General features: G+C 44.9%; 3 protein-coding genes across 6 annotated transcripts in view; 2 read left to right on the top strand and 1 right to left on the bottom strand.

Annotated features, from left to right (window-relative positions):
* Positions 1 to 78: 78 nt before the first annotated feature.
* Positions 79 to 4,469, top strand: TMEM50A (transmembrane protein 50A). Of its 2 annotated transcripts, none has more exons than XM_074894522.1 (7): positions 79 to 176; positions 570 to 681; positions 1,093 to 1,205; positions 1,586 to 1,653; positions 2,303 to 2,395; positions 3,675 to 3,735; positions 4,024 to 4,469. In XM_074894522.1, the coding sequence occupies exons 2-7, from the start codon at positions 589 to 591 to the stop codon at positions 4,067 to 4,069; spliced, it is 474 nt and encodes a 157-aa protein (XP_074750623.1). In that variant the 5' UTR covers positions 79 to 176; positions 570 to 588; the 3' UTR covers positions 4,070 to 4,469. The 2 variants fall into 2 exon arrangements, with proteins under 2 accessions (XP_074750623.1, XP_074750624.1); XM_074894523.1 differs by lacking the exon at positions 79 to 176 and adding an exon at positions 193 to 396.
* Positions 4,470 to 5,370: 901 nt separating this feature from the next.
* Positions 5,371 to 17,678, bottom strand: LOC141954729 (RH-like protein). Of its 2 annotated transcripts, none has more exons than XM_074894518.1 (10): positions 17,577 to 17,678; positions 13,283 to 13,469; positions 12,902 to 13,052; positions 12,080 to 12,221; positions 9,954 to 10,111; positions 9,496 to 9,633; positions 9,123 to 9,253; positions 8,130 to 8,209; positions 6,930 to 7,003; positions 5,371 to 6,396 (listed from the first exon to the last, which is right to left on the bottom strand). In XM_074894518.1, exons 2-10 carry the CDS (start codon positions 13,447 to 13,449, stop codon positions 6,370 to 6,372), a joined length of 1,068 nt encoding a protein of 355 aa, XP_074750619.1. In that variant the 5' UTR covers positions 13,450 to 13,469; positions 17,577 to 17,678; the 3' UTR covers positions 5,371 to 6,369. The 2 variants fall into 2 exon arrangements, with proteins under 2 accessions (XP_074750619.1, XP_074750618.1); XM_074894517.1 differs by lacking the exon at positions 17,577 to 17,678 and adding an exon at positions 14,583 to 17,139.
* A 417-nt stretch (positions 17,679 to 18,095) lies between these two features.
* Positions 18,096 to 18,837, top strand: part of MACO1 (macoilin 1) — a 30,149-nt gene continuing 29,407 nt past the window's right edge. The window contains exon 1 of one of the 2 annotated variants that reach the window (XM_074894208.1): positions 18,096 to 18,390. In XM_074894208.1, the coding sequence (XP_074750309.1) occupies positions 18,311 to 18,390 (80 nt within the window). In that variant the 5' untranslated portion in view covers positions 18,096 to 18,310. The remainder of the gene's footprint in view (positions 18,391 to 18,837) is intronic. The other variant, XM_074894207.1, reaches the window with a different exon arrangement.

Below are 18,837 nucleotides of genomic sequence, written 5' to 3'. Positions count from 1 at the left end.
CGGCGCGTGCGCATTGGCCGCCCCCCCGCAGAGGGCGCCGGGCCCTGCCGGCTCTCAGTGCGCCTGCGCGCGACCGCCCCGGTCTCATGACTCCGCCGCGGTGCATCAGCTGAGCTGCCGCGCATGCGCAGCGCGCGCCGGTGAGCCGCCGGCCGACGGTCGTTCCCCGCCCTCAGGTAAGCGGGGACGCCTGTGAGGCGCCGCTTCGGGGCGAGAGCCCTCCCCGGGCAGGGCGGGACGCTTGGCCGCCGCCTTCTCCTCTTGCTGGTGGCCGCAGCCCCACCGGATGTTCCCGGCCTCGCGCGGGCGGGGGGGACCCCCCCTGAGGGGTGGGTGCGCTGACCGGCGTGTTGTCGCCTCCGCTCTGAGGCCGCCGCCTCTCCGGCGGAGTCCCGGGTGGGTGTTGGTGGCTGCTCTGTTCGGCCGTCCCTCGGGAAGGGGCTCTGGCTGGGGGGGGTTTAGGTACCGTGTAGCAGTTTTAACCTCCCTTGCACGCCGCGCATTGCCGCATGCCAGCCCTTGATGTCTGATGGGTTTGCTTTTGGTAAGAAATGTCCCGTTTTCTTCAGTTCTTCAGAGCGCTGAAAAATGTCAGGTTTTCTGGAGAGCTTGAGGTGCTCGGAGTGTGTTGACTGGGGAGAGAAACGAAACACGATCGCTTCTGTTGCTGCAGGAGTGCTGGTACGTACAGCTTCCCTTGGGCTGCTTTCAGGCTTTCTAGATGTAGTCAGCTGACGACGAGCTAAAAATTGTTAGCTGTTTGGGAGTTAAAGGAAGAAAAGGGATGTGTTGTCCTGTATGTCACAGCAGACTAAACCACAAAATCTGTTCTGGGTGCTTGCATCCATGTGTTTTAAGTTTCGTAGCTTCTGCTCATGTAACAACTATTGGAGAAGGTAAACCTCTGGCTTTGCATTTAGTCTTGTTCCTAAGCTGATAGCAAAACGAGTTATGCTATCAGTTTACTCTAGGTTGGAGACTGTAAGAATTATTTTATAAGTTAATGTTACTTTTCCTAGAGTAACCTTATACATTGTTAAAAGGCTTCGGTCTGTATTTTAAGCTATTGTGCTTTTTCTCCTTTTTTAATAGTTTTTTACAGGTTGGTGGATAATCATAGATGCAGCTGTAAAATATCCTGAAGTGGAAGACTTCAACCATTCATACCATGCTTGTGGGGTTATAGCCACTATTGCATTCCTAATGTAAGTGTAATTTTTTGATAAGAGCTACACGCTTCTAGAACTTATTTATGCAAATAAAAGAACACATAGTCTTTAAATAGAGAAGTAACTAAGAATAACAAATCAAGTTACTATCTGAGTGTGTCATGTCTTTCTTACATTTGTTGATATTTATAGTAAGGAACCATTTTAAAAAGTTAAGTGCATAGTACAGGTCCAAGTCTTATTAGTCTTTGGAGAATTGCTTTTTAAGTTTTAGCCTTGTCTCTCTTTAAAAAAAATACAAAAACCCACAGCATCATCCTTTTTAAATATGTTTCTGAGAAGTTTCTCCCACTGTTTTGTAAACACTTCTTGCTTTATCTGTATTTACCCAGTTTTATCCCGTTTTGCTCGTACAGGATCAATGCGGTGTCTAACGGCCAAGTGCGGGGTGACAGTTACAGTGAAGGCTGCCTGGGACAAACAGGTACGGCGGTGTAAGCTACTGCGTAGCGATAGCACCTCAATACGAGAGAGATCTCGAGGGGCTGGAGCGAGTGCAGAGGAGGGCAACGAGCTGGGGAAGGGCCTGGAGAATAAATCCTGTGAGGAGAGATTGAAGGAGCTGGGACTGTTCAGTGTGAGGAGGAGAAGGTGAGGGGAGACCTCATCACTCTCTACAGCTCCCTGAAAGGACGTTGTGGAGAGGTTGGTGCTGGTCTCTTCTCACAGGTGATTAGTGACAGAACAAGAGGGAACGGCTTTAAACTGCAACAGGGGAGGTTCAGACTGGACATGAGGAACAAATGTTTCCCAGAAAGAGTGGTCAGAGAGTGGAATAGGCTGCCCAGGGAGGGGGTGGAGTCCCCATCCCTGGGTGTGTTTAAGGGTCGTTTGGGTGAGATGCTGGGGGATGTGGTGTAGGGGAGAACTTTGTAGAGTCAGGCTGATGGTTGGACTCGATGATCCCAAGGGTCTTCTCCAACCTGAATGATTCTGTGATAGATCTGTGAAGCCACTAAGTCTTGGCAGAGTTGTAAGAGCAGTGTGCACGCTGTGTGTCTGTGCGTAGCTCTGGTGTGTGACAGAAGGTGCTCTGAAACACAGGCACAAAACATCCCTACGTCTTTTTCAAGGTGCTCGGATCTGGCTGTTCATTGGTTTTATGATGGCTTTTGGATCTCTGATTGCTTCCATGTGGATCCTTTTTGGAGGCTACGTTGTTAAAGGTAAGTACAGCATGGCATGTGACCTGATCCATTTTTGAAGGTTTAAAGTATTTTAAATGACTATTGAATTTTAGAACTTAGTTTTAGATAGTTTCTAGGCAGGCCCAGTTTTAATATTTTGGTTCCCTACACACCACTATTCTCTACTATCTACTATTATTGAAGTGGATTTTGTCTACTTCTAAGTCATAAACTTCCAACTCTCCACACTAGAAACCCAGGTCTTGGTCAGCTGGGAGCTGTACTGATACAACTAAACTGCTGCAGTTATGTGGGAATAATTCCCTGGGTGGGCACTAATTCCTAGAGTAAAAATTACTGATTTCCTGCATATTGCTCCCAAAGCCTCTATGCTAAATTAGCAAAAGGGAAAAATTAATTCAAATGGCCTATTTAAATTTATACCTTAACATGTACCACAGTAACTTTTTGTGGAGGCAAATCTTGAGAAAGGCATGAAAACTGCAGCGTATTACTCTGGCTTTCAAAAGGAAGTTAGGTCACTTCAGTAAATGTAAAGCTACTGCTTGTACCTGGAGCTGAAGTGAATTTCACACCAGTCAGGGCACGCTGGTGGTTTTAATTTTCATTATCAGCTTTGGCCTTACTCAATTCACGGGGGATTTTTGAGGAAACTAAGGTGCATTAGTTGCATAGTAGCGCTACTAATGTGCACTCCCATTTTGTATATTGTCATTATATATGAATATATATGTATATATACTCACACACACACACATTCCAAACAGCATACGTAATCCCATGTGATAATTATAGCCTGAGAATTGCATTTGAGATGCACATTTTGGGTTAGAGAACAGGAGAGGCTTCTTTTACTTGGAAGGCTAAAGGATTGGGAGGGCACAAAAGCCACTTAAGGTAAGGCTTATGCTTCTGTGTCACACAACTGAGGAACACAGATCGGAGGGGAATGCCGTGTTAGAGAATGAAAGGGGTCTGTGAGCTGCCTAGGGCCGTCTTAATTCTGTGCGAGAACAATCTGGCTTAGGCAGATTTGTCACGCAGAGGCAACAGCACCAAGAGTTTGTCGTCACTTCAGCCCTGTGGCTAGTCGGGAATCCTACCTTGTAACCAGCCCCTCTGTCAAACTCAGCTCCTTACCACTGCTTCACAGTGCACAGACTCCAAATGTTCGTATTTGAATGAAACTGGTTATCTTTGCTGGCACGGCGCAGTTTAGTGTTTCTCAAATGTCAGAGGTGGGATATGCCTGAAAATGACTTCCAAAAAATTTATGGAGACTTTTTTCTTTTGTTAGAAAAACCGGTAGTATACCCAGGAATAGCTGTGTTTTTCCAGAATGCGTTCATCTTTTTTGGGTAAGACCATCTTCCTTTGTTCATTTCTTATCTAACTTGGTTTTAATTATAAAAACTGAAACTTGCTGTAGTAGTTTTTTTTTTTCTTAAGCCCTGTTACTAGACATGTGTGAACAAACTGCTGGTAAAGGCAGTAGGTCTCTGCAATCTGTCTGCTTAAGTGTCGTTGCAGGACCAGGAACTGGATTTACAAATACTACAACTTGCTCCCTGAAATCATGTGTTTAAAATAAGAGGTATTTGATTTGCTCATTATGTACTCATGTCCCTTTATTCTGTTTTAAACAGAGGACTGGTCTTCAAATTTGGTCGCACGGAAGATTTGTGGCAATGAACACGCCTGTGGAAGTGCATTGGCCATGCTGGTTTTTTAACTGCACACTCCCAAAATTTTGTAAAACCATTTTGTAAACGGTGACCTTCAATTGTGTTTAAAGATAAAACAAGGAAAACTTAATCATAGCACTAAAAATTCTGGTTCTATTCTGGTTTTTTACTCTTGTATGTGATTTAAATGTTGTAATGTTTTTGACAAATGTAAAATTGCTGCAAGTAACAATGGCAGTCACTTTTATGATACGATGTTTGCTACCAGTAAATAGTATAGTGGAAAATGGATGTATTTAACCAGCTGTTTCTATGAAGCTATTTACAATCCAAGACTTACTAAAAATGCTTTAGAGCAACTTTTTAACATATATTTATTAAATATTTCCTATATCTGGACAATATAACCAGTTCTTTAATTTCAAAATTTATTGGGGTGTGGCTTTTCTCGCATAATATAGAACTATGCTGCTTTGGGATATTTCCCCCCTCCTGCCCCTGAATATTTAATTCATCCTGTGGTGATAACAAGGAAGTCTCTGGCAAGTAACAACTTACTGTTGCTGTGGTTGACAGCGTAGAGGCACAAGTACAAATTATGTAGTGGCTTTAGATGGAAGCAGCTCATCTACAAAGCTTGCTGTCAACTAGTTTCTAACCACTGTGAAGAAAAAAAAAAAAAGGAAGAATACTCTTCAGATCAGAGTTCTCTTTGGCAAAGGAGACAAGTCACTACCAGGGAAATTTTGATCCTGTATCTGCCCCTTCCTATAGATTCACAAGAATTTGCACAAGAAATCGATGATAATAGAAATGTGGGGAGAAGGGAGGGAATAAAATACTATTCCTTAAAAGCAATCTTGCTAGAAAACAGCCCTTTGTATTGCAGATGTTTGGTTGGTTGCTGGAAAGTTAAAGTGAAAAACACAAGTTGAGCCTGGATTACACTATCACACCAGTAATAGCGCGTTAACTGTGCGATAAGGCACCTACGTAAGTGTGTGTCCAGGCTGAACGTCACCCCCAGCTGGTGGAAGCTGGAGGCAGCTGATAAATTTGGCAGATCGCTGGCTATTTGTGACCTGGAAATAAGAAAAATTGGCCCTTCCTCTGCCAGTAATTTTTCCTTACTCAAAACCTGTCTCACACTTTTTTATCTGCAGGGATCTACTTTGCTTAATCCCTAATGAATGAATTGAGGTCAGCATGCATGACTGCAGTGAGCATCAAAGAACTCCTGCCTCATCTCCCAATATTGAATTTCTCCTCATTCATTTTTAAGCAAGTGTGCTGGATAAATAAAAACAATCAAATTTTGACTTTTTTATTAGGTAAGCATTTTTGAAAGAGTTTTTCTAGGTCAACTAGTTTGAAACAAAGAAGAAACACTGAGAATCACCATCCATCGAAAAACAAGGGTTCACTTGTCCAGAATCCTCTGCCCGACCAGGCCCTAGCTTGTGCACCAAAGCTCCCTGCTTGTCTCAGAGTAAAAAAACGGGGTCTTGGCCTTGGCACCGAGGACTGTTCCCTCTGTCCCTCCACTTGTCTGCACCTTCAGGGCAGCCAGAGCCTCCTGACCCCATGGTGGTGCTGACTGTCACTGCACAGATGGGCTGTCCTGAGGTTTGCTGCCAAATCTTGAGTATAAGTGAATGCCACTGATTTTAGGGGCACCATCCACAAGCAGAACAATTTAACTTCTTGCTGTTTTAACTTCCAGATAGCCTGAGCCAAGTAATTCTTGATTTTTCTTTAAGCAGTCAGATAACTCCAAGAGTTCAGTCTGGGAAGATGCGGAGTTCTGGCCTTGATCCAGCTCACTCATCAAATCCTGGCTTAACAAGGCCTTCAACAGAATTAATTTTGCTTAAAAACAAGGACTTGAATGCTTTGCTAGAAAAGAGTGAGTATGCACTCCTTGAAAAGTTATACTTTAAAATACATATTTTGTCTTTTAAACTTGGGGGCTAAAAATAGTTTAAAGTTTCCAAGCATTTTGATTGATAAGCCATTACAGCAATGAGCGCAGCCAACTTTTTTGTACGTATCCTACAAAAAAATATTTAAGATAGGACCAAGCAGAAAAGCTAAATGCGTCGTAAGTTTGCATCTCTAAATTTACACCCTGTATCTTTCAGGAATAACTAGAACAGTTCATTACTAATTTTTTTGTGTCCATTGGGATGGCTTTTCTGAGCCTGAGAATTGATAAGTGCTCTTTCCACCCATCATAGCTATTAATTTTCTCTAGTGACAAACAGGAAAATCTTATCTTGGTCAAATCTGTCATCTGGGTTCCTCCATTCAAAATCCAACAGCCAAATGGGGAAACTGTGAAGACAAACATTGTTGTATCAGAACATTTTATGCATCAAATCATCATACAAGAAAAGGCAATGGAAAACTTTATTAGAAGCTTATTTTCATCCATTTCTTTTTTTCTGTAATTCAGATATAGCATCACATTCAGCACCTAAAAGTGCCAGGGCCTGTGTTTCTGCGTCAGACTGAACAGCCACTCTGCACCCATGAAGGCCAGGAGGCTTGGTCTGTTTTCATAAAAAGCACCTTCCATCTCTGGGCACCTAAGATTACATCTTACAACAAACAAGATCATTTCAGATTTAGCCCTGTGCCCACCAGTGGCTCTGACAAGCCCAGCTGAAGACTACACGCATTTATCATGTTCTGGCTCTGAATCAGCTGTAGGAACACTTCACACGTTTCAAACAGGGCATCCAAAACATACTGGGAAATGGAATTACCCCTTTTTTAACTTTTAATTCAAATACCTAGAGTTCTTCATCAAGGGCAACAAGGTGCCCTACATACTCCCACACAATTAATTTCACATTGAAACTTACCTCCCAATAAAACTGGTCTTCAAAGTACTTTGATACAGGGATGGTCTTAAACAGTTTGAGGTTTAAGATGAAACCTATTTGTAAAAACACATATATCCAATATAAATATACACATCAGGGAAAGGGGAAGATTGTGTGTAACTGGAGGTAAAACGCGTCCAAATGTAACATAGATCAAAATACAAACTCAGAACTAAATGCTTCAGCAGAGCCCCTTGACTCAAGTTGACCTTAAATACAAAGAGAGAAGCTTGCCAGGATCAAGGCTTGTGTTATTAAAAATTAATTACTCTAGGCAAAACCCCATTAAACAGCCTGCCAGATTCTAAAAATACATCAAAACTGATTAACTTCTTGCATGAAAAATGGCTGTGTATTTAAAGCAATTGGCCTTATCAGCATTGTTATCTTGGGATTTAGATGGAAACACCTAGATTTTTAACAATTTGGTTAAACACTGAATGTTTGATTATTTTAGCTCAATGTTTTTTTTAAAAATCTGCTTGATTAGCTCAACTTAATTACACTTAAGGTAATGCAAAGGTTTCAGATCAATTAAAGCACCAAAAAAAAATCATTTTAGAGTATATTTCACAGCAATTTTCATCTGCCATTTCTCTTTTAGTCAAGACAGAATTAACAGCTATAGAAAAGCAGCAGCTGCCATAAAGGAGAATGTCACATGGGAAACACATGAGCCCTGATGATCCCAAAGCACTAGTGATCAAAGGCCTAGGGCTTGGCTGAGGCAAGCGAGCTACTGACGTTCGTGAGACTTTGCAGATTTATACCAACTGGCCTAAAAAGTGACAAGCTCTAGATAGCATTTTTCTGTCACTAAGACAATACCCAGATGTAAAAATATTTTCATCCTCACAGATCTCCTGTCTGAAATTTGAAGGCAGCTGTTAAGCATCTGTTAAAATAAACTTCACCAATGAAAGAATGGTGCTACTACGTTATTTATGTTGAAGATTTTTCTTCTTCAAAAGACTGGCTTCGAAGAGTCCCTGGCATTCATGTTTCCCGTGGCTGCTTCCACAAATAATTTACCCATAGAAACACACTTCAGAGCCCCAGTTAAACTGGCCTCTTTCCGCAAATGGTTGCACGGACATGACAGCAGGTGCCATAAGGTGACATACCCCTTGCCTCAAGGAAATGAGGAAGGTATTACTGAACATGTTTTTCAATACTGACCTGTAATAAAACCTGTTATCAAGGCAACATCCATGGTCAGGAAGAAGGCCCAAATGTGAATCGCGACCAAATCACGCAGCCTGAAAAGCAAAATAAGCGTTTCACCTTTTACAGTTGCTGAATTTAGCAGTAAGACTGTGAATGGATCTGTATCTACACAGCATTTTACATCAAAACCTCTCATAAAAACTCTGTTATTCTCAAATGTCTCTGCAGCTGCAGTTAGATGTTTTAAGAGATGCTATCAGAAGCCTAACACAGACTCCAGAGGACATCTTTTGCCCTTAGAAACCACCACTGTAATACTAAAACTTCATTAAATTTGTTTGTTTCAATAGGAACATGATGAGAAGTGTAAGGCCCTTATGCACCACTGTGGTTCATTCCTGTGTAAACAGAAAATCAGAGAACTTGTATGACATGACATGAACTTGATTTGCAAAAATGAGATGCCAGTGTCAGATCAAAACAACCCATGGAGAATATCCTTCACTTCAACTTTTGCAGGATATCTGTCCAAGTATATTTTCCAGTTCAGTGTCCAGACTGGCGTTAGTTCAAACTGGCATTCTTGCCCCTGACTCAGAGTTAAAGCCTCATTTGAAGAGAAATGCTGATTTCTGCCCCCCCCCCCGCTCCCCCCATTAGCATACAAAGCTTCCCAAAACACATCACAAAAGCCAAAATGAGTCTTGAAAGGATGCACATCCCCAGCCTTCATCTCCTATGTCTGCTGTATTTAATATCAAATAAAAAGGGAGGCAGAAAACAGGACCAAAAGCTAATATTAAAGTTTTGATCCAAAGTCTGTCTGCTCAACCGTGGAAGTCTTTTTTACTGACTTTTTTGGACTTCAGAGATTATCTTAGGTTATCTGGTATAAAACGATTTATCTGTGGTGACGTTCAGGCTTTCTGTATATATGAGACCTCTTAGGGCACACTATAATAACGATTAGCTAAGCTTATTATTTAAAAGCAAGAATTTATGTACCTTGGTATATCAGTCCAGTTTTCTATTACTAAGAGAACAACCTGGGCAAGAGCTCCAAGCATACTAGGCAAGCCAAAAGTGAAATGAACTCCAGAAGTATCATGAATCTTGAGAACAGCATTCAAGCATCTCTGGGAAGAAGAGAAGGTTTAAGTGATACACTGAAACACAAGTTGATAACAGCATATTGTCTACTGCAGACCTAGAAGATGAACTTTGGTCTTGCAAGTTGCATTCCTGTGCTCTGCTCAGAAGACTTCAGGTTTCTTAGCTTTAATCTCTCTGAAAGAGAGAGGTTTCCCTTGAGGTATCCTACACCGGGAAAGAAGTTTATACAGTTAGACAAAAAACAACTTCAGGTTTTGCGTATTACCGGCAAACAGTAAGATCCTAATATGGTTATCACACTGGCAAGGAGACCCAAAATCATTGCAATCCAAGGATACTTGATACTGCATGCTGCATAACCAACAGCGACCCCACCAGCTAGTACTGCACTGTGGATATGAGTCTGTAAAATGAAACAACAAAAACATGGAGTGAGAATTTGCTCATCACTTACAGAAGCCAAATTATCATAGATTGCTATTCTCATGCAAGTGCGATCTCTTTAGGGTGAATTTGGGCCTCTGTATACTGTAAATTACAATCTGATAACATCATTTCTAAGTTAGAGCTTCAGTGTTCTGCTTGGGAGGCTAATGATGACTGTCAGGCTGAAAACCTGGACTTGTTTTTACTTAATAGCTATTATACTGTCAGTGTATTACTGAAGAACAGAGTAACAGGACAATTATCTTCTCCATGCAGTGATTTTCTCTCATGTCTTACCATTTTGAATTTTCCATCCTTTGTGGTCAGAGCAGACAACATGAAGGCAGTTACAGTGCTCACTGCAAGGGCAAAGTAGGTGTTGTAGATTGCTTTGCTCTTGTCCCGAAGTAGTACAGAATTGAAGCTTGGCCAGAACACCCAGAGAAAGACAGTGCCTTGGAGACAAAGACAAACAACTATCATTACCTGCTCTAAAACACAGTGAATCCATCACCAGCTGTCTCTGGAGGGCTCGAGCCCACATTTTGCATTGACTGTGATTCCTACATTGTGAACAAAAGATAATAACTCACAACGCAGACAGCCCTGAGAGTTACCTGCTATACCAACACCTCCCCAGAACCATACCACTGTAACGTCAAACACAGCCACAGCACAGCTCTACTGGCACCTGGCTGGTCCTCCGCAGAGTTAAGGTAGGATTCTCTTTTCAAGAACACCTTTAACATCAGCTTTGTCCTATCTATCATCCCCTTAAATGCAGGTGCAGATACAAGTGGGAACAATTCCACTGTTGATTTCCAACCAATGAGCGTCCTGCCTGTTCTGAACAGGCACCGGGGGCTTGCTCCTTGGCCAAAATTTCTGCTCCTTTTCATGGAACTGTGAAATAACTGTTCAAAACCAGCTGCAAGAGAGAATGAAAGCAAGCCAAGGGGGAAGAGAAAACAGCTCACGTGGTACAAATCGCTATAAAGAAACCCGAAGTGCACTCTGGAGTGTTTTTTACCTTGGCTGCCAGTATGACTGGTACTGGTTGTCTTGCCTCCTGGCAGGGTTTGAAGAGAAAAAGAGGATGAACTGGATCATAAGAACAGAATCCTCTCTACCTCTACACTAGGAGGGCTAAAGACCAATAGCTTGAGCTGAGGTGATCATGCTTCACCAACTCAGCTATTCACAGCTTAACTTTCGTGTTATTTGTGAAAGGGTTGTCTACCAAATAGCTACTCCCTAGTATAGGGGTCCAAAAGAACAACTCACCTTCCTCCTGTGAGATCACTGCACAGTGCCACACTTTCATGACCACACAGGCTTTGCTAATAGGAATGAAAACAGGTTCTTCTGCTTCTGTGACCTGGGTCCTAATTGTCAGCATTTAGGAATCTCAGGCTCTGTGAAGTTCACTGCTCCATAGGTCACATCTTTTGGTGTGTGCACAGGGATACACACGCACAGATCAAATTCCAACCAGCAGAGGGAAGTAGGCGGCCTCACACGAAGTCAAGTTGGACCACACATGGCAACCCGCCTCTGCCCCGAGCTGCGCACAGCTCTAAGTGCACAGATGACAACTCAAACAAGCAACAGTTTCTTTTGCCTTGTCCAGTCATTATTTTTTGCCATCCAGACAACTTCCCTAGCTAACGTTCTGTTCTCCATGCCACAGAGGTACCAGACCCTTGTGCAAATCACCTGACAGTACGATTGGAACTGTTCTTGTTCAAGGCAATTAAGAGACACAGGCTTTGTCACTATAAAGCACAATGGCAGTTACATAACAGAAATCATGATAATAAAGAAACCAAATTGCTTCTTTAAGAAAAAGAGTGGAACTCCATATATTCAGCCTATCATCACTCAGATCCTTTCTCATGTGCCTGTCTGTAACATATTCCCCACCCTTCCCCAGGCGTTTTATCTTTTCATTTACACTACTAGGCAGGGACTGCCTTTTTATATCTCTGTACAGCACCTTGCAAAACAAAACTGAGCCTCGGCCCCAGCTGGGAACTGTAAGCATTACTGAAATATAAGTAATGACCTCAACTTTGGTGCAGAGGTCCCCTGCCAATATGCCTATGCAAGCCCAAAGGGGACAACTTAGCTGGGAGAGGGAACAGTTAACCTGGCACAGCCTTTATGCTGAGACTGACAAAAGCAAAGTAAGCCACAGCCGTTGCAGGAGTGGCTTATAGGCCTGGTAGGAAACATGCTGAGACTCACCAACTCTTTGTCAGAAACCATGAACCACAGCAGCAGCAGTTTCTATGCTTAGCTGCATTCAGACCTGCATTTTGGATGCGAAAGCTTTGGTGTGGTGTGGCCAGTCCCCAGAAACCTTCCTTATGTTCTCAGTGCAACCTCTTCTTCCAACTGAGATGTTAAAGCAAATGCCTTACCCAGCATTGACAATAAATCCGACTTCGGGGTACTCGCATTCTTCTCAGACCCTGGCAGTGGCTCAGAGAAACGTGAGGAGGCTGCCAGACCAAAGTAGGCTCCAAACAGGTGAACATGCATCATGCTGCCATTGTCTGAAATCTATATCAACAGAATAATCAAATTTGTGGTTTATTTCAGGCCACAGGAAGCCTTTGATGCAGTTCCTGGTAGAGCTGCTCATGTAACCTCCCCATAAGCAATTTATTTTCACAGTCCCTTAGTATATGCATGAGTTATTTATGCAAGATTAACTTATCTGAATTCAATGCAGCTATAAACACACAATTCATATACAGAGAGTTTGGGGTAAGTTCACACTGTACATTAAATGCAGGTCTGACTGCTGTCCAGACTGGGCTGGTATATCATTCACACTGGGAATCTTCCAGACTGAACTGACACTGGGAGGAGGTAAAGTTTAAAAGAATTAGTGCCTTAGCATAGGTCAAGGCTTTCCTTCGTGTGTTGGGGACAGTCAGGGCATGGGCAAGGCCAAATGCACTACATCCCAATCCATCAGATCAGGTCACGCTTTAAGGCCATGAATATAGATCCAGCCAATTATACAGACACAGAGTATGCAGGGTTTGGAGTTCAATGTCCTTAAGTATAGTCCCAAAGTCAGATTTCATCTCTTAAAGAAACCATAGCCACAATCTGAGATGAGATAAAACACACAGATGTTCCTGTCAGCAGAGCACTGCCAAAGCACCAAAAGGCAACATTCCAAAGTCGCAGTGAAACTTTCCCCCATGTGCCTGGAAATCTTACTGCAGTACCTTTAGGAATGTGTTGTGCATCCACTTGCTCATGTGGAAAGCTACCATCTCCACAACTGTCATCAGACTTAACTGCACAGGATTGGTCTTTCCAAGAACAGCTCCAGTGGAGATGACCACAGCAGTCAAACTCAGAGTGGCCTTTGTTATTCTGCAACAAAAGAAAGGAAAGAAAAAAATAATTCTGTACTGGGATATCATCACAGCCAAGAAAGAAAGAATGAACAGACAGTAAAATGTACTTAAAAACCCAAAGCCTTCTAAAATGTCTGCAAATATGACTATGCTAATTCACAAATAGAACCATATAACAAGGCGTTATCCTCCACAAAGAGCAATCAGCAGTTGCAGATTATTCCAATTCTAACACAAACTAATTACCTTTTCAGATCATCTTCTCTTTTGCTGCCAGGAAGGAAAAGTAATAACTCTTGTATCAGCACAGAGCATTGGACACCGAGTACAATGATCAGGAGGTTGAATCCAGTGCTGCTAAACCCGTATCTTTTCAGAAATGTCAGGAAAAAGCCAAATCCGAAAATCACCATGTGGTTGACATCTTGAAAATCTGCATGACAGAAAAGACCAAGACATCAGTGAAGTTATTAATGCAGACTGGATTTCTGGTTAAAAAAAAAAATAAAAAATCACAATTAACTAAGAAGCCTTCAGATAAAAATTTGGGTGCCATTATTATATGGTACTCATAAAGAATTCCAGAGCTTGCTTTCTAATCCCTAAGTAATCAGAAGAACAATACCCTTGACCCTGAATTTATTTTTACAAAGTGATCAGAATGGATGTCATAGGGTAGGGGTTGAGGGATCAAAAAGCAAGACAGCAATGAAATTTGGACATTCATTTTTCCTGAGGTGAATTTAAAGAGCTTAAGTTGGACTTCTCAGGGAGAGTTACTGTGAATTAGTGCTGATTCATCCCTTGAGGGCATTAGGAAAGAAATGAGTTACAAAGAGAAACCTGTATGATGTCCTCATCCGGGTAGAAGGAACAGAAATAGCAGTAGAAAGAGTTTAATATGAAAACCAGCACCATTGCATAAAAGGTGGAAGCTGTCCAAAATGTAAGCTCGTGGATCTGTAGCCCTGGAAGTGTCCCCCAGGACATGTTAACAGTCATATTATCATATGGTTGTGCTGGCCTGTACCTACAGTAAAATACCAAACTGCTTGTAAGTAGATCTCATTTTCCAAGCTGTAAAACAGGGAGGGTAACACAAGAATGTCATGAGGATTAATCAGCTCATATTTGCACAACACTGTAAATACATTACATGCTATGGCCGTAGCATCATCTGCTAATACATTCCTTTGATCAATGAACAAAATACATCTCCAGAATGTATTTAAACCCTTAATTCCACTGTATTAACTTCATTTATTTACATCAAGCATTCAAATGGAAAATACTGCCATCCTGAATTCTTACTTTGTAGCACAACAACACCTTTGCATGCCAAGACCTCACAGAGGTTTTTGGTTTTCTTCACTGCAATTGCTTTCATATAAATAAATACACACCATACACGGCAAGGCAGGGTACTTAAAGGGCAGTAAAAACATTCTACTTCTCACTAACAAATACATAAACCTGCTGAATCCCACCACTATGGCACTGCAAAATAAGAGCAAGCGTTAACCCTTCCTTTCACAGCAAGGCTTACCTGGGTAGGGAATGCTTGATATACCTTCATCATAATCTGAGAAGTAAAAGAAGACGATGAAAACAGCTTCCAGAAAAAGGATTAGCCATGGCACACTGTTGCGGAAGTTGTGGTAATGAGAAGGCATTGTGCACTAGACTACATTAAGCACAAACACATTGATATAAAGATGTTCCAGTAAAGTTCAAACCAATAGAAAAGAAGGTGTGGGGGACAGGAATAAAAACTCAGAGAGATAAAAAGCCCAAGAGGCGTCAGCTAGGAACAGTTCCTTATCTGTGACGTGTCAGGAGCCCAAACTTACCACAACTGACATGGACTGAACTCAGAAATGCTCACGAACACAGACATATCAAGGCATCAATACCACAATGCTCCAGGATACCATCCATACAGTACTTCAGGTGCTCTTGAGCCTTACATAGCCACTAAATGGCAAGTAAAGAAGCACATGGACTCATAAGAGTAGGACGTTGAAGCTTATGCAAACCATTATTTGTTTACATTGCTTGCATCCATCCTAGACCCAACTCCCATCAGAGAAAGATCAGGGAAGGTCCTGTGGAGATTCTCCGTGTGATTCTCAGGTTGGTTTGGCTACAGCTGTACACCCATGTCCCACAACAAACCTTCTTGTACATGATGAATCCAACCCAACGCCAGAGAATCAAGACTCTCTGGACATGTAAAGGAGATGTAGCATTTTCTATGCTACTTGTAAGATAGGTCTGTTGTTTATAGCACGGCTATGGAAACAGCTACAGTGTAGACCTTGGTAATCCCCAGGCCAGGAAGCTGCAGGCAGACAGCCCTGTTCAGAGTGCTGCAGGCTTTTAATTGAGAACCAAACCACAGACCTACACCCTCCCGATTCTTTCTTTAATTCCGACCTAGCCTTCATCCAGAAGTGTACCAACTTTTATTACCACATTGTGGCTACAAGTTACCCATTGCCTTATGGGTTCTGAGCCTTTTGGTAAGGCACAGGCTTTCTTCAGTTGTTGTTTTAAAACAGGAACCACTAGAGCTGGCTCTAGTGCCACCCACATGCTCTACGTGAGCATTTTGGGCACAGGAGCAGGACTATATGGTGGAAACTATGTTCAGTATATCCCCATGCACAGACGTCATTTGTCAGGATTATTTGGCTGTGGAGGACAATTTATGAATGCATAATGTGAACATTACTATCTTCTCAGTAGTCACTGAGCTTTTGGTAAATTGAATCCTCTTTGTTCCAGTAGTCCAGGAGATTAAAGAACTGTAATTATGCCTCAGACTTTCTACTTTGAGGCCATTTCAAACTGAGTGCTGTGCTCACATGCTGGGGTTTGAGATAGTAACAATGCATACAAATGGGTAGAAAGCCACCTACTGGTGACAGAAATATGGATCAAACACATATGTAGAAAAAGTCACTTGTTTTAGGACATTCCTCCTGCAAACCTAGGCTATACGGCACAGTAATAGTCTCCAAGCCATCTGTGAAAGGTTTGCATTTGTGGTGGTAACTTGCACCTTCCTCACAGGCAATATCAAATTGCTTTATCAGCTTTTACTTAGGCCTAATAAACTGTAAGTTAAGTATCCGTACCCCCATTTCAGAAACTCCTAAACCGACTTCAGAAAAATCCTGATTCATAAAGATCTACATTCAGCAACATTTTATGGGAATTCTGTGATCACGTGGCTAATTCAGACAGAACTAGAATGCCTGGTGAACTTTCTCTAGACAAGAAAAAGATAATAGCTGAAACAGCAATTTAGAAATTTAGCTAACAGATGCAGTGTCTTTGTGCTAGTTTATAAATGCAATGTAACTAATAAGCTTTGATCTGTTTCCTGCAAGACAAACCCTTAGGACCCATACCCAGGATAAGAATGACCCAGAACTCCTTCCACCAATTTGGTATGGTCAAATGAACGCAACTGGCACTTTTGACACTTGTTACCAAATCCTGTCAGCATTAAAAGTCAGGGAAAACACACCAAAGGCTAAGAACTTGCCCATATTTTTCCCCTCAGGATGACACGCCACACTGTAAACAGTGATGCTCGGTTTCCAGCTTAAACTCCCTCCCAAACAGAAAGATCTAAGCTCAGTGATCTCAGACAGGGTGAAGTACAAAATAACTTTAAAATTAAAGCTCCACTACCGGCAAAACCTCCCCAGTGACTCAGCCAAGGGGACCAGAAGCCTGACATACATTCCTCTGTACCAGTTTTAACGCCATATCGGCACCTGCACTCCTCGGACTCAGCCCAGCATGGCGTGACCCTTGATGAGGGAGGCCCGTTATCTCCCAGAGAGGCTTGGCAGGCCCTTGGCACCCAGCCCAGCTCCGGGCGAGGCACAAGGAAAGGCGCGGGGTGCCCCGGGCACCACCCCCAAGCCAGCCGAAGGGCGGGCGGGGGGCCGAGGCATCACTCCCTCAGGCCTAGGGGCTGCCATTGGTTTCCTCACGGTTTCCACAGTCCAAAGCAGGCCACGGGCCTTGAGGCAGGGGCTCTGCCGAGCGGCTGCCGGGGTGGGAAGGCCCAAAGCCCGGGCCCCGGGCCCAGGACCGGCAGCGGCAACGCGCGAGGAGGGGGCGGTGCCCAGCAGTGACTAGGCAGGCCCGGGCAGCGGCCGCAGAGGGACCGCCCCGCCCCTCGCCTCCCATTGGCTGAGCACCCGCCCCGCCCAACAGGCCTGCCTTAGGGACTAGCCTCCCATTGGTCGAAGGCTGGCTTCGTTCATGGCCTCTGATTGGCCCACTTCCAGCCACCGTCCGTCTTTGGGCCGATCGGGAAAAGAGAGGCCAAGTCGCCCCGCCCCTCCCCGCTTCTTGCCTCGCGATTGGACCGATCGCTCGTCACTCTGTTATATGCATTCTTTATTGGCTGGAGGCGGCCGTCAGTCACTCTGAGGGGTTTTTTTACCCTCCGGTGAGCCGTCAGCACAGGGCCGCGCTGTGGGGGAAGCACAGGCTGTCACAAGCTGCCGCCACTCACCTTTGCACCTGAGGCTTATATTTCCCTTTCCCAACAGCCTATTTGTCAGCGAGGTTGTCAATCAAGCATGAGGGGCGGTACTAAAGTGCTACGGTGACAGAGAAAATTGAGCCCTCCTTCTTCCGTTTCCGAATGGATAGCTGAGCTGTCCTTTTATTTTTATTTGTCTCTTCCATTGGGCAGTTTTGCTGTCGATTACGCCACGGGGCGGGAACCAGCCCAGAAGGACAGTAGGCGGGAGGAGAGCAAAACCTACTCAGGGATTGGCCCACAAGCCATCAATTCACGAATCCTTCTCTTTGACGGGCTTCCGCGGCCGTCAATCAAGGACATAGGCGGGCCACCCGGTAGCGTGGGGCGGGACCAACTTTCTGATGCCGCGATGGGCCTTCTCGGCCGTCCGTCTGCCTTTCTCCCCTGCCGATTGGTCGAACACGCCGCCATTCCGGCGGGATCAGCTGCTTGATTGGGCAGCGCTGAGAGAGGCGGGGCGCTGCGCGGCGGCTGCGCGGGGGGACGCGGCGGGGAGGGACGGACCAGGAATTATTTTTATTTCTTTGTTTCCCGGGGAAAAAAAAAAAAAATTAAAAAAAAAAGCCCCGCGCGAGGGAACCCTCCGCGGGGGCGGATGGTGCTGCCGTGACCGGGGCGGGCCGGGGCAGCGCGGGGCCGGGGCGCGCGGCGGGGCCGGCCGGGCCGGGCTGGGCTGGGCCGGGCCGGAGGCGGCCGGGAGGATGAAGCGGCGGAGCGCGGACTGCAGCAAGCTGCGGCGGCCGCTCAAGCGGAACCGCATCACCGAGGGCATCTACGGCAGGTACCGAGCGGCCACCGGAGTGGGGGGTAGTGATGGGGGGGTGGGGGGGACGCGCCGCCCCGGTCCCCTCGCACCCCCGTCCCCTCAGCGGCTCCCCGCCGCCCCGCCCCCCCCCCCCCCCCCCCGCCGCCCGCCCCTGTCAGCGAGGGCCGCGCTCGACATGGCGCCCCGTCTCCCCTCAGGCGCTGCCCCGCCCCACGGCCTGGTCGTGCCGCCGCTAGGCCGCACTGGCCCCTCCATCGCCCCCTCGCCCGCTCCAGGCTCCACCGAGGCGTCGGGGCCGGGGGAGAGCGCGGGGGGTGTGGGGGGAGCTGCTGGCCAAGGTCCTGTCGGCCGCTGCCTGGAGGAAGCAGCGAGGAGCCGGTGGGAGCTTCCCCCTCCCCGGTCTTCGCACCGTGCGGTGGGACGGGGGGGCCCTCACCGCCTTCTCTCCTCCCGGGGGAGGTT

Source organism: Strix uralensis, chromosome 25, assembly GCF_047716275.1.
Source record: "Strix uralensis isolate ZFMK-TIS-50842 chromosome 25, bStrUra1, whole genome shotgun sequence".
NCBI lineage: Eukaryota > Metazoa > Chordata > Aves > Strigiformes > Strigidae > Strix > Strix uralensis.
The sequence above is the reverse complement of the archived record's forward strand: the minus strand, read 5'-3'. Positions and strand labels throughout refer to the sequence as shown.